Here is a 14917-nt window from a genome sequence, read left to right on the forward strand (position 1 = left end):
ATTATTATTAGAGCTGGGACTCGATAAAAAAAAAATCTAATTAATCAGAGGCTTTGCGATTAATTAATCTAGATTAATCGCATTTTAATCGCATATCAATATTCAACCCGAGAACAGCGAGAAACCTTTTTTTTAAATGTTTTTTGGTATCCCAGTGAATCAACGAATAGTGACTACAGGATACCACTAATTTTCAACATTTTACTGTCATTAATATACCTGTTGTGGAAATAATAATAAAAAGTCGCCCCATTCTGTGTTGCCTAGAACTGGAGGTCTGAAAAAAAAATTGTAACAGTAACAAGTACATCTCAGTGACATCACAAAGCTGTACTTACTTCATATTGTTACTGTTTTTTTGTCAGACCTCCAGTTCTAGGCAACACAAAATGGGGTGACTTTTTATTATTTCCAGTTTTCAGTACTATAGAAAAGCGCCCAGTGAGAAACGTTCCGCGGTGAAAAAAAAGGTGCGATAAATTTATCTGTAGTTAATCGCGATACATTTTTCTGTAGTTAATTAATCTAAATTAATCGCAATTAGTCCCGGCCCTAATTATAATACATATTATATATCATAGTGGGGATTATAATACATATTTGCCATGAGACCAGTAGCCTCAGAGGATCCAAAATGGAAGACGGCCGAAAGTCAGAGTAAATATTAATACATTTATTGTAAAATATTGTATTTACATGTACAGTATCATATACTTCCCCAGTGATTAGTTCAAAAATGATGCCTAACTTGAAGAAAAAAAAAAAAGATGGACCTTGAAAGAGGATTCTGATATGTGGTCATTTATTTTGATAGCGTAGTAGAGGTGTGGTCATTTATTTTGATAGCGTAGTAGAAGGTGGTCATTTATTTTGATAGCGTAGTAGAAGGTGGTCATTTATTTTGATAGCGTAGTAGAAGGTGTGGTCATTTATTTTGATAGCGTAGTAGAGGTGTGGTCATTTATTTTGATAGCGTAGTAGAAGGTGGTCATTTATTTTGATAGCGTAGTAGAAGGTGGTCATTTATTTTGATAGCGTAGTAGAAGGTGGTCATTTATTTTGATAGCGTAGTAGAAGGTGGTCATTTATTTTGATAGCGTAGTAGAGGTGTGGTAATTTATTTTGATAGCGTAGTAGAAGGTGGTCATTTATTTTGATAGCGTAGTAGAAGGTGGTCATTTATTTTGATAGCGTAGTAGAAGGTGGTCATTTATTTTGATAGCGTAGTAGAGGTGTGGTCATTTATTTTGATAGCGTAGTAGAAGGTGGTCATTTATTTTGATAGCGTAGTAGAAGGTGGTCATTTATTTTGATAGCGTAGTAGAAGGTGGTCATTTATTTTGATAGCGTAGTAGAGGTGGTCATTTATTTTGATAGCGTAGTAGAAGGTGGTAATTTATTTTGATAGCGTAGTAGAAGGTGGTCATTTATTTTGATAGCGTAGTAGAAGGTGGTCATTTATTTTGATAGCGTAGTAGAAGGTGGTCATTTATTTTGATAGCGTAGTAGAGGGTGGTCATTTATTTTGATAGCGTAGTAGAAGGTGGTCATTTATTTTGATAGCGTAGTAGAGGTGGTCATTTATTTTGATAGCATAGTAGAAGGTGTGGTCATTTATTTTGATAGCGTAGTAGAAGGTGGTCATTTATTTTGATAGCGTAGTAGAAGGTGTGGTCATTTATTTTGATAGCGTAGTAGAAGGTGGTCATTTATTTTGATAGCGTAGTAGAAGGTGTGGTCATTTATTTTGATAGCGTAGTAGAAGGTGTGGTCATTTATTTTGATAGCGTAGTAGAAGGTGGTCATTTATTTTGATAGCGTAGTAGAAGGTTGTCATTTATTTTGATAGCGTAGTAGAAGGTGTGGTCATTTATTTTGATAGCGTAGTAGAAGGTGTGGTCATTTATTTTGATAGCGTAGTAGAAGGTGGTCATTTATTTTGATAGCGTAGTAGAAGGTGTGGTCATTTATTTTGATAGCGTAGTAGGTGTGGTCATTTATTTTGATAGCGTAGTAGAAGGTGGTCATTTATTTTGATAGCGTAGTAGAAGGTGGTCATTTATTTTGATAGCGTAGTAGAAGGTTGTCATTTATTTTGATAGCGTAGTAGAAGGTGGTCATTTATTTTGATAGCGTAGTAGAAGGTGGTAATTTATTTTGATAGCGTAGTAGAAGGTTGTCATTTATTTTGATAGCGTAGTAGAAGGTGTGGTCATTTATTTTGATAGCGTAGTAGAAGGTGGTCATTTATTTTGATAGCATAGTAGAAGGTTGTCATTTATTTTGATAGCGTAGTAGAAGGTGTGGTCATTTATTTTGATAGCGTAGTAGAAGGTGGTCATTTATTTTGATAGCGTAGTAGAAGGTGGTAATTTATTTTGATAGCGTAGTAGAAGGTGGTCATTTATTTTGATAGCGTAGTAGAAAGTGTGGTCATTTATTTTGATAGCGTAGTAGAAGGTGGTCATTTATTTTGATAGCGTAGTAGAAGGTGGTCATTTATTTTGATAGCGTAGTAGAAGGTGGTCATTTATTTTGATAGCGTAGTAGAAAGTGTGGTGAAGGAAATAAAAAAACACCATTGACTTGACTTGTGTATCTAGGAAAAGTTTATCTTTTTTATTTTAACCTAATTGACAATATTATTTCTTAATTTTAAAACTCAAAGCTCCGCTAATAACCAACAGTATAGTGGTTGTAGAAAGCCGACACCAGCAGCTCCACCACTCGTTAATAATGCACTTTTAATGACTGATTATGTTTTAATGAACTACAGAGAGAATGCACATACTTCACTTTTCCACTATAGGACACATTTAGTGTGAATACAAATCCTGACCAATTTCACCCAGTGCTTACCCTGAGAATACTGTATACTTTCAGAATTTAACCCATTCTGACCTGAGATCAGATTCTAAAAATGTCAGTCGTTCTTTGATTTTTAAAAAATAGCAGACCTACAAGCTCGTAGCGCGCCACTCGGTGGCGCGCTATGAGCTTGTAGATCTGCTATTTTTCAATAGCTAAAGCATAACATGACGCTAACACCAAAATGGGTTCCCGTTCAGAATGGGTTAATATGGAAAATAAAATAAAAATAATCCCCTTTTACTGTGTTTTAGAAGCATAAACCAGTGATAGTCTAGATTAGAACAGCAGAGCCCAGAGCTATATCGTAAATTATCAATTCATCAGAACACAATTATTAAGTAGGCTGTAGAAATAATTCAGGTTTGATTCATAGGGAAATGAGGATGAATAGAACAGAAAACAAGCCTCTATAAACATTGGTGTAATGTGATGTTCAACAAAACTATAAATATGTACAGAGCAGACGATTTTCACACTCCCCTTTATCTCTTTCTTTCTTAAACACACACACACATCTGTCTCCAGCATTTTGGAAATAATTGGATATGAACACGGGAATACAATGAGCTACTTACTGTAAATTCACTCCAGCTATACTTATAATCGCAAGCCAATGAGGGTTTTTGAGCCAATTTTACTGTATGTGCCAGACAATGGTATACTGTGCAGAACCTTATTTTTGGCAAAAACTCAAATTATTTGGAAAAGAGGGGCCACATTCCATTCCACTCCACTACACAGACGACTACTGACTACCACAGACTATCACACAGACTACCACAGACGACTACAGACTACCACACAGACTACCACAGACTACCACACAGACTACTACAGACTACCACAGGTCTGGAGATCAGTCGGTTGGACGGTGTGAAAGACGTTGCTGAATGCACCCGAGAGCCGACAGCGACAGCCGGCTGTGGTGCGGAAAATATCCTATTTACTGTAGCTTGATGTATTTTTTTCAACGACAAGCCTGTTGCTATATTTCATCGCTTTGCTACAACTTGCGAACAGACGCGACAGTGTAACCCACTGCCCATTCAACAGCAGATCTTTGGCAACAGACACTTATTCCGCCTCACTGACGATTCTGCTACCTTTAATGTGATTGTATACTATCCATCTTTGCCTGTTATAAACAAAAGAAAATCACTACACAACAAACCAACAATGGCCTCACCATAGTTGTACATGGGCAGCTCCGTTTACGCAAATCCATTTCAGCTGTCTCTCTTTCTCTCTGTTCTCTAAGGCCTCCTTTCCAACACAAGAACTGGTTCCGTTTATAGATTCTTGGAAACCACTGGTGGTGCCTTCACGGAACCGGCCGTGAACTGAATCTTTTTCACATGCTTTATTTGCCATGGTTTAATTATAATCACATCTGCATGTTCCACCCTGTAGAATAGTGGCATGCCTACTTTGGTTCCCAGTTCAGGGCAAAAGGAAATCCAAGTATCTTTTTGGTTCCAGTTCACGAGACAACTTTTAGGGGCGCATTTACTAAGCATGTGTGAGTTAACCAAAACGCAAAGCTGTTTTCAACCAAGCGCTGTATGTGTAAATCCTGTCATTTATGAAATATGTACCATCCCCATTTCGTAAGTGCCATTAAAATGTGTTGGAAAACAGTATAGCGACATGATTATAGAAGCATGTTCGCTATAAATGCCATTGTTCGTGGAATGCGAGCCATCGGCCACCAAACTGGTTCTCTGCTGTGATACCCCGCTGTGGCGATACCCCGCTGTGGCGATACCCTGCTGTGGCGCGACGTTTCCAGTGACGAGACAAGAGCAGAGTGAACGTGTCCTGCAATGCAAACATTGCTCCTCTTCACTCTCTGTGCTTTAGTGTTTCGAACGCTGTGTTGACCTCTTAATCCGTCAGATAGTGTTTATGAATTACTTGTGCAGACGAATGCAGGGGGATCAATCCTCTCTTCCAGGCTACGTTCCAGGAAAAAAAAAAGCCCTCTCGGGAAATATTAAGAGCAACAGTTTATGCTTCCTTATGTATGTGCCAGGGACAACAGATAGGGTCTCTCCTGAAAGCCCTTTTTGGGACTAATATTTCAGAAGAAGAAAATATTAAAGTGTGTAAAAAAAAAAAAACTACAACCCATAACTGCACGGAAATGGTGACATTTCCTCTCAACGTTCCTTCTTGTCTCAGTCTCACAAAAAGAGAAAAAAAAGATAATATCAAAGAAGCCAGAGGAGGCGGCGTGCGGCAGTAGCTGTATACTGCCTCCCCCTGGCCAGCCGGGGCGCCTGATGGAGGGGAAAGGAACATGTTCCTGTCCAACCGGGGGAAACTCCCCCCTGTCCAGCTGAAAAGAAGCTGCTTGTGGACTCCTCGTGCATAGAAGGCCAGTCCTTTGCTGTCCCCAGGTTGGGGGAGTGTATAGCGTCCAGGATTACGTTAAGATAATTGACACTTGGGTGAAAAACCAAAAAAATAGGGGTTGCAAAAATCGTGGGATAGAAACTTTAGAGAGAAAAAAAACAAAAGGTTGTTGTCATCACGAATTGCTTTCAGGCCAAAGGGTCGTTCCTCCGATCTGAGTGAAGGACAGGGCGGTGGTTTCAGGTCAAAGGGTCGTCCGTCCCTCCTGAGTGAAGGACGGGGCGGTGGTCTCAGGTCAAAGGGTCGTCCCTCCTGAGTGAGGACGGGGCGGTGGTCCTCAGGCGAAGGGGTTGTCGGAGCGGAGGATGGTGGTCTGGATGTCGTGGTAGCTGCTCTTCCCGTTGAGGTGCTCGGTGGCGGTGTGGATGTCGTGGTAGCTGCTCTTCCCGTTGAGCTGCTCGGTGGCGGTGTGGCTCTCGATGCTGTAGCAGCGGTGGACCTCGGTCAGCGACGACGCCACGTAGGAGCCCGGCCGGAAGATGCCCGAGTGGGCGAAGGTCGCCCCGCCGAACTGCATGCGCTGCTGGTTCCAGTGTCGCCTCAGCACGGTCTGGACCTGCCAAGGAAGAACCCACTGGTTTAGAGCCCGTTGATACCTTAGCTTTTATAACTTTAAAGGCGCAGTGAAACGGAAATGGTGAACAACATGAAAATGGTGTTTCCACATGAAACACCGGTCTGAAGTTTCTGAACCAATCAGAGCGTCGCATCCCTTCAGGCGATGGGACGGTAGCTAGGGACGTTAGCTATGCTATACGCAACACGCATGGTGTCTGTTTGTTTACCAATCAGATTGTCGGCCAGCTACACCAGTTTACTGTTATGTGGCTTATTTCTACCCTATAATGTTTTCGGATACATATTTTAGCGTGATGATTAAGTTATATTGAATGGTAATAAAAACAGAGGATTTCTGTAATCAGTAGCAGCTGTGCTGGATGGAAGCGCAAATATGGGAAATTAAACGGGTGAGCTTCATTGTTATTGGCTTTTATCGATGTGTATCTCTACACGTCATCACGCAGCACGTTTTCGTTTTAATAAATAAATAATACAATCGTTTTTATGGACCTTTGATATAAAAACACACAGAAATGAGAATTTTCAATTTTTTTTGGCATCCATTGTTAGGTATGCCCATATAATGACCACGGATATGGTCTAAAAGTGTGAAAAACGTCTTTTTCATTTCACTGCACCTTTAACCATTATTTTATACTGTAGCCGTTGAGCAATGGATCTACTGTACAAGCTACTGTAAAAGCTCATAGATACTTTAAACTAGTAACTGTAAGCATACATGTATGACAATGATTATTAAGGTAATACAATCATAGTGTAAAGTTAATTGGGCCAAAAAAAACAATCCATTTGAATAGAGGGTTATTTTTTACGGACACCAAACAGCGACACTACAAGCAAGGTTTATTATTATTGTATTATTTATAATAATAATTATTATTATTAAAGTGACCACTTACCTCGCCGTTGAAGAAGCAGAATATTGTAGCAACCAGCAGACCCTGAGAGCGCAAAGATAAATACATACATGAACAAACAGATAAATACATGAACAAACAGATAAATAAGTGACTTTGTGGCGTCATGGCGTGTTGGTTCTACTGTACTGAAAAGAGGACGAGACAAGAGAATTAAAAGAGAAAGAAAATGCTGGATTTGTCTAAAAGAGAAATAATGATTACAAATACTGTAAAAAGTCACATGGTGATGAACATCGTATCGTGCTTTACAATGTCCAATACTTTTACTCCACTACATTTATTTGAAAACTTTAGTTACTACTAGTTACTTTGCAGATTTATTATTACTACAAAATGTCGGCCATTTGAGAATAGCTGATCTATACAAGCTCACAATGCGACATTGACAGTTATTTTCAAATTTGAATACATTTGAAAACTTGAAATGGGACAATCTGCATAATCAGTACTTTTACTATTGCTACTGTATGTACATTTTGATGCCAATACTTTCACTCGAGTACATTTAGAATTCCGGAATTGGAGTAATTCCCACCCCCCCCCCCCTGAATGGGCTTTAGTCTGGAGCCCCCGCAACCCGACTACGGATAAGCGGTTGAAGATGGATGGATATGGTTCCATGGCTAATATAGAGGGTATGTGTGTGACATCGTACCTGGAAGTTATGCGGGAACGCCCACTGAGTGGCAAAAAACTACTTTCTGGCCTGACTTTCTGACAGCCCATTCATCCAAACATTAAAGTCCTGTCTGATTGCATTAAACAATGTTAAACTCACCAACATTAAAGTCCTGTCTGATTGCATTAAACAATGTTAAACTCACCAACATTAAAGTCCTGTCTGATTGCATTAAACAATGTTAAACTCACCAACATTAAAGTCCTGTCTGATTGCATTAAGCAATGTTAAACTCACCAACATTAAAGTCCTGTCTTATTGCATTAAACAATGTTAAACTCACCAACATTAAAGTCCTGTCTGATTGCATTAAACAATGTTAAACTCACCAACATTAAAGTCCTGTCTGATTGCATTAAGCAATGTTAAACTCACCAACATTAAAGTCCTGTCTTATTGCATTAAACAATGTTAAACTCACCAACATTAAAGTCCTGTCTGATTGCATTAAACAATGTTAAACTCACCAACATTAAAGTCCTGTCTGATTGCATTAAACAATGTTAAACTCACCAACATTAAAGTCCTGTCTGATTGCATTAAACAATGTTAAACTCACCAACATTAAAGTCCTGTCTGATTGCATTAAACAATGTTAAACTCACCAACATTAAAGTCCTGTCTGAGTGCATTAAACAATGTTAAACTCACCAACATTAAAGTCCTGTCTGACTGCATTAAACAATGTTAAACTCACCAACATTAAAGTCCTGTCTGATTGCATTAAACAATGTTAAACTCACCAACATTAAAGTCCTGTCTGATTGCATTAAACAATGTTAAACTCACCAACATTAAAGTCCTGTCTGATTGCATTAAACAATGTTAAACTCACCAACATTAAAGTCCTGTCTGATTGCATTAAACAATGTTAAACTCACCAACATTGCAGCTGTACGAAAAGCTTGAATTATCCTCTTTCTATCCTCAAAGTGTTTGTTTAATAAAAATCCACCATAGAAACGTTATCAGCTACTTTCTGTCAAGAAATGCCCTGCATTTGATTATTTTTCTCTAAGTGTCAGAGTTCGAAAGTGCTTGTTTTCAATAACACAACATTTTTGCTGCCTCCTGCATTATGTGACATTTAGAAACGGGTGGTACGGCAGGACGGTGGAGTGATTTACAACGAGCGCTTCCAAACTCTAACACTCCATAAATGCTGCTCAATGTGTTGCCACTCAGTCTAGATGAGGGGGGCGTGTCCTGATGGGGAAATCATGCATGTGCAATATTATTATATTACCTGGTAGTGAATGAGTATGTTCATGGTGTACTGTAATATAATAATATTAGTATTACCTGGTAGTGAATGAGTATAATATAATAATATTAGTATTACCTGGTAGTGAATGAGTATAATATAATAATATTAGTATTACCTGGTAGTGAATGAGTGTAATATAATAATATTAGTATTACCTGGTAGTGAATGAGTATAATATTAGTATTACCTGGTAGTGAATGAGTATGTTCATGGTGTACTGTAATATAATAATATTAGTATTACCTGGTAGTGAATGAGTATAATATAATATTAATAATAATACCTGGTAGTGAATGAGTATAATATAATAATAATAATAATACCTGGTAGTGAATGAGTATAATATAATAATAATAATAATACCTGGTAGTGAATGAGTATAATATAATAATAATAATACCTGGTAGTGAATGAGTATAATATAATAATAATAATACCTGGTAGTGAATGAGTATGTTCATGATGTACTGGAACACCTCGTGGGCGAGCCGGCCCTGGGGCTTGTAGGGGAACAGGACGAACTGGATGCCCAGCAGAGGCACCAGGATGAGGGTGGCTCTGACGGCCTTCATGTAGAGGCTGGACTCGGCCTGGTGGGTCACCTTCAGCTTGGTGATCAGAACCCGCACGATGTTCAGCAGGAAGAACAGGTTGACCTGCCGCCGCACAGGACAAACAAGACAGTTAACAACAGACCTGAGACCAGTGTTGTTTTTGGCAGCAAATTTCTATTTTAGTTTTAGTCATAGTCTCCTGAATAGTTTTCACTTAGTTTTAGTCACATTTTAGTCACCTGGAATGTTCTAGTGTTTAGTCTAGTTTTAGTCGACTAAATGGCATGATTTTAGTCGACTAAATCTACAGTTGATTTAGTCGACTAAAATGTGTTTTGACAGGCCTTGATGTCGTTGTTAATGACATATTTTACACAATAGCAGATATACAATCTCACAACGCGCTGCGACGCGTTGTGAGATTGTATATCTGCTATTTTCAGCATGCAGCCCAGCATAAAACTGGATCTGTTGTCCACTAGTCCCTTCCTAACATTTTAGTCTAGTTTTTATTTGTTGACGAAATTGTCAGTATATTTAGTCTTAGTTTTAGTCATCATAGATTCATTTTTATTTTGTTTTTATTTTGTTTTAGTCAGTGAAAAAAGGTAGTCGACGAACATTTTTCGTCTTAGTTTTAGTCGACGAAAACAACACTGCCTGAGACCAGATTTAGTAAAACATCTTCTAAATCCTGAAGGCTCATACATAGTCTGGATTTACGGTGGTGAGGTTGACCACCGAACTACAACATGACGTCACTGAGGTGACCACCGCAACTACAACATGATGTCACTGAGGTGACCACCGAACTACAACATGACATCACTGAGGTGACCACACCGCACTACAACATGACGTCACTGAGGTGACCACCGAACTACAACATGACGTCACTGAGGTGACCACCGAACTACAACATGACGTCACTGAGGTGACCACACCGAACTACAACATGATGTCACTGAGGTGACCACCGAACTACAACATGACGTCACTGAGGTGACCACCGAACTACAACATGACGTCACTGAGGTGACCACCGAACTACAACATGACGTCACTGAGGTGACCACCGAACTACAACATGACGTCACTGAGGTGACCACACCGAACTACAACATGACGTCACTGAGGTGACCACCGAACTACAACATGACGTCACTGAGGTGACCACACCGAACTACAACATGACGTCACTGAGGTGACCACCGAACTACAACATGACGTCACTGAGGTGACCACCACCAAACTACAACATGACGTCACTGAGGTGACCACCGAACTACAACATGATGTCACTGAGGTGACCACCACCGAACTACAACATGACGTCACTGAGGTGACCACCGAACTACAACATGACGTCACTGAGGTGACCACCGAACTACAACATGACGTCACTGAGGTGACCACACCGAACTACAACATGACGTCACTGAGGTGACCACCGAACTACAACATGACGTCACTGAGGTGACCACCGAACTACAACATGACGTCACTGAGGTGACCACCGAACTACAACATGACGTCACTGAGGTGACCACCGAACTACAACATGACGTCACTGAGGTGACCACCGAACTACAACATGACGTCACTGAGGTGACCACCGAACTACAACATGACGTCACGAGCCGCGGTGAAGAGCAAACCACCGCCACCGCTCCAGCCCTTCTCTCTGTTTTTACTCAACACCGCTCAACGTTATTTCAGCTCCGGTGGTCAGCTCACCACCGGAGCGGTGGTCACCTCACCACCGAAAATCCAGACTATGAATAGGCCTTGACCGTTTTCGGAAAAAGCTATATTTCTATGTCAGTCGTTCTTCGATTTTTCAAAAAGTAGCAGACCTACAAGCTTGTAGCGCGCCACTCGGTGGCGCGCTATGAGCTAGTAGATCTGCTATTTTTCAATAGCTAAAGCATAGCATGATGCTAACATCAACAGGGGTACCCGCCCAAAATGTTTTTTTTAACAGACCTGAGACCAGATTAGTAAAACGTCTTCCACATCCTGACCGTTTTCTGAAAAAGCTATGTTTCTATGTCAAGTGGTTCTTCGATTTAAAAAAAAATAGCAGATCTACAAGCTCGTATGAGCTTGTAGATCTGCTATTTTTCAATAGCTAAAGCATAGCATGATGCTAACACCAAAAGGGGTTCCCGCCCCAAAATGGGTTAATGTCTGTCTCCTCTCCGGCCACATAAGTCCCTTAACCTCATATATCAGTTTTCACAATGTTTTCCCTTCGGCGAGGCAGTGTAATATCTCTTCCACATTTCCCAGTTGCCTGCATGCTTGCCGTACAGTACAGTACAGTACAGTACAGTACAGTACAGTACAGTACAGTACAGTACAGTACAGTACAGTACAGTACAGTATAATATAGGTCAGTATGTGTGGAGACGTCTCCATACTGGCCGCGTTGAATGTTCCTGATAAGAACATACTTTAAGGGTCAGTCACAGCGCTGACATCACTCACCAGCAACGCAGCGCAGATGGGCCCGTGGATAATGTACAGCAGGGAGGTGTCCGAACTGATCCAGCAGCTGCATGGGAACCAGAGGAAGAAAAAGGGTTCAATCCATTCTGACCTGAGATCAGATTCTAAAAATGTCAGTCGTTCTTCGATTCTTTTCAAAAATAGCAGATCTACAAGCTCATAGCGCGCCACTCGGTGGCGCGATACGAGCTTGTAGATCTGCTATTTTTCAATAGCTAAAGCATAACATGATGCTAACACCAAAATGGGTTCCCGTTCAGAAGGGGTTAATCCATTCTGACCTGAGATCAGATTCTAAAAAAAATGTCTTCTACATCCTGACAGTTTTCATTCTGACCTGAGATCAGATTCTAAAAAAATGTCTTCTATGTCAGTCGCTCTTCGATTTTTCAAAAATAGCAGATCTACAAGCTCGTATCGCGCCACTCGGTGGCGCGCTATGAGCTTGTAGATCTGCTATTTTTCAATAGCTAAAGCATAGCATAATGCTAACACCAAAATGGGTTCCCGTTCAGAATGGGTTAATCCATTTTGGACTGAGGTCCATTAACATTTTTCTGAAAAAACCCATGTTTCTATGTCAGTTGGTGCTCAACCCTTTTCATGTCAAGGACCCCCAGAATTATCTCTATTGGGCCACGGACCCCCCCCCCCCCCATCTCAAATTATAGTTAAAAATGTTCGCTCTGAAATATATATTCAAAGATTTGCGCCACATTTTCACGACTTTTCAAAAAATAGCAAATGTCTTCTACATCCTGACAGTTTTCTGAAAAAGCCTATGTTTCTATGTCAGTCGTTCTTCGGTTTTTCAAAAATAGCAGACCTACAAGCTCGTAGCAGCTTGTAGATCTGCTATTTTTCAATAGCTAAAGCATAACCTAATGCTAACACCGCAAAAGGGGTTCCCGCCCCAGAATGGGCTAACTTTGAGAGTTTAAAACTGGACCCATAGGGTTGACTGTGTAGAACATCAGGATAACGATCAAAAAAGGCTTTCTGATTGATTGATTGATTGAATGTTTTGTTAGACAATATCAAATGCTAAAACAGTACATGGTACAGTCAAAAGCACATTAAACCAAAAGGATAGCACCGAAACAAGACCTTGCATTCATTCACAATACAATGATGACATTAATTGAAGATACCAAAGGTACCAAAACATCTAAATAAATCTAAATACCAAATAATAATCACCTGTCGTTGTAGTAAAAGCGACGCGCGGCTGCATGGATCAGTGCCGGGATGAGAGGAAAGCCTGTCGAAAAATAATTGAGATATTTAAATTTGATCACAAAATAATGTGTGAATTATACAATTAAAAACATTTACACCACAGTAACAAACCTGTGAAAGCACAGAAACGTTTCATATAAATAGCATTTTGGCAGAGCCCTTTTTTTGTTTATCTTATTTGTCTGTATAGTCTAAAACCCCGTTCACAAATGGTAAGTAAATGGTAAATGGTGCATTTATATAGCGCCTTTATCCAAGGCGCTTTACAGAGATTGTGCATTACATTCGACCCATTCACACACACATTCATACACCGATGGCAGCGGAAACCATGCAAGGCACCAACTAGCACATCAGGAGCAATTAGGGGTTCAGTGTCTTGCTCAAGGACACTTGGACAGTAACTCTGGGGGAGCCCACAGGGTTCGAACTGGCAACCTTACGGTTGCCGTCCAGGCACTCTACCCCTGAGCCACCGCCGCCCACACAGAGAAAGTGTGGAAACATAGTGGACCTCTGCATCATAAATGCTAAATGGTGCATTTTTATGTCGCTTTTATCCAAAGTGGTGGAACCCCTAATAGCTCCCGATGTGCAGGTCGGAGCCTTGCATGGTTTCCTCCACCATCGGTGTATGAATGAGTGAATGAATGTGATGCACAAACTATGTAAAGCGCCTTGGATACCATTTACACCTACGTACGTACCCCATCCTAGCAGGTAGTACCACAGTATAAGTACTAGAGGGCGGGGTAAGTATTAGGTATAAGTATTAGGGTATCAGGGGTAGAGTGCCTGGATGGAAACCGTAAGGTTGCCAGTTCGAACCCGGGCTCCCCCAGAGTTACTGTCGAAGTGTCCTTGAGCAAGACACTGAACCCCTAATTGCTCCCGATGTGCTGGTTGGTGCCTTGCATGGTTTCCGCTGCCATCGGTGTGTGAATGTGTGTGTGAATGGGTGAATGTAATGCACAATCTCTGTAAAGCGCCTTGGATAAAGGCGCTATATAAATGCACCATTTACTAGTACGTAGCCCATCCTAACAGGTAGTACCACAGTATTAGTACATAGTACGTACCCCATCCTAACAGGTAGTACCACATGAGGTGCTGCTTCTCTGCGAACACGGCCACCACTATGAGCGTGTGCAGGTAGATGCCCTCGCACAGCATCCAGAAGTAGTTACAGCTGAGCAGGTACAGGTGGATGAAATTGATGATCTTGCAGCTTACCTGTAGATTAAAGAACATTAAAGGTTTATTCTTTTGTTGTTGCTTTATTCATTAGGATGTAAAGTTTACCCATTCTGACCTGAGATCAGATTCTAAAAATGTCTGTTTGAAAATGACAGTTTTCTGAAAAAGCTATGTTTCTATGTCAGTCGTTGTTCGATTTTTTGAAAAATAGCAGACATATAAGTCTGTCTAAAATACTATCTAAGTCTACATAAAGTGCTATCTAAGGGGCTAGGCTAGGGCAAGTGCTACGGGCCATGGTGGAGTCTGAAGAGGTGGGTTTTCAGACTACATACGGCGGAAGATTGGGAGTGAATTAACACCTCGCAGCGCGACGTGTTGTGAGCTTGTTATTAGCTATTTTCGGTTATGCAGCATGCTTTCACAGAATAATAATAATGATAATCTTATTAAACTGCCTCCCCCTGGCCAGCCGGGGCGCCTGATGGAGGGGAAAGGAACTGGTTGGAATAACGTGTTCCTTCCACGCACTACGTCCAACCAGGGAAACTCCCCCCTGTCAGGTGTAAAAGGAGCAACTTGGACACTCAGGCATGAAGGAAGCATGAGTTCAAGTCCGTTGCTCTCCCCTTGTCCCCCATATATGGGGACTAGGTTGCTCTCCCCTTGTCCCCCATATATA

At 40.7% G+C, this 14917-nt stretch overlaps 1 protein-coding gene and 1 long non-coding RNA gene across 2 annotated transcripts in view; one reads left to right on the forward strand and one right to left on the reverse strand.

Moving 5' to 3' along the window:
* The first annotated feature begins 684 nt into the window (after positions 1–684).
* On the forward strand, positions 685–2924 carry LOC310854253. Its single transcript, XR_014568884.1, has 4 exons — positions 685–850; positions 914–953; positions 1078–1140; positions 2555–2924. It is a non-coding gene; the product is annotated as an uncharacterized lncRNA (long non-coding RNA).
* Positions 2925–5546: 2622 nt separating this feature from the next.
* The window catches only part of LOC310854247 (calcitonin gene-related peptide type 1 receptor-like), a 42184-nt gene continuing 32813 nt past the window's right edge, over positions 5547–14917 (reverse strand). The window contains exons 8-13 of the mRNA XM_083758822.1: positions 14118–14271; positions 13000–13060; positions 11779–11845; positions 9172–9390; positions 6768–6809; positions 5547–5842 (exon numbers count right to left, since the gene is read on the reverse strand). Of these exons, the coding sequence (XP_083614948.1) occupies positions 5564–5842; positions 6768–6809; positions 9172–9390; positions 11779–11845; positions 13000–13060; positions 14118–14271 (822 nt within the window). The 3' untranslated portion in view covers positions 5547–5563. The remainder of the gene's footprint in view (positions 5843–6767; positions 6810–9171; positions 9391–11778; positions 11846–12999; positions 13061–14117; positions 14272–14917) is intronic.

This window comes from Protomyctophum parallelum, assembly GCF_964188405.1.
Source record: "Protomyctophum parallelum genome assembly, chromosome: 23".
Taxonomy (NCBI): domain Eukaryota; kingdom Metazoa; phylum Chordata; class Actinopteri; order Myctophiformes; family Myctophidae; genus Protomyctophum; species Protomyctophum parallelum.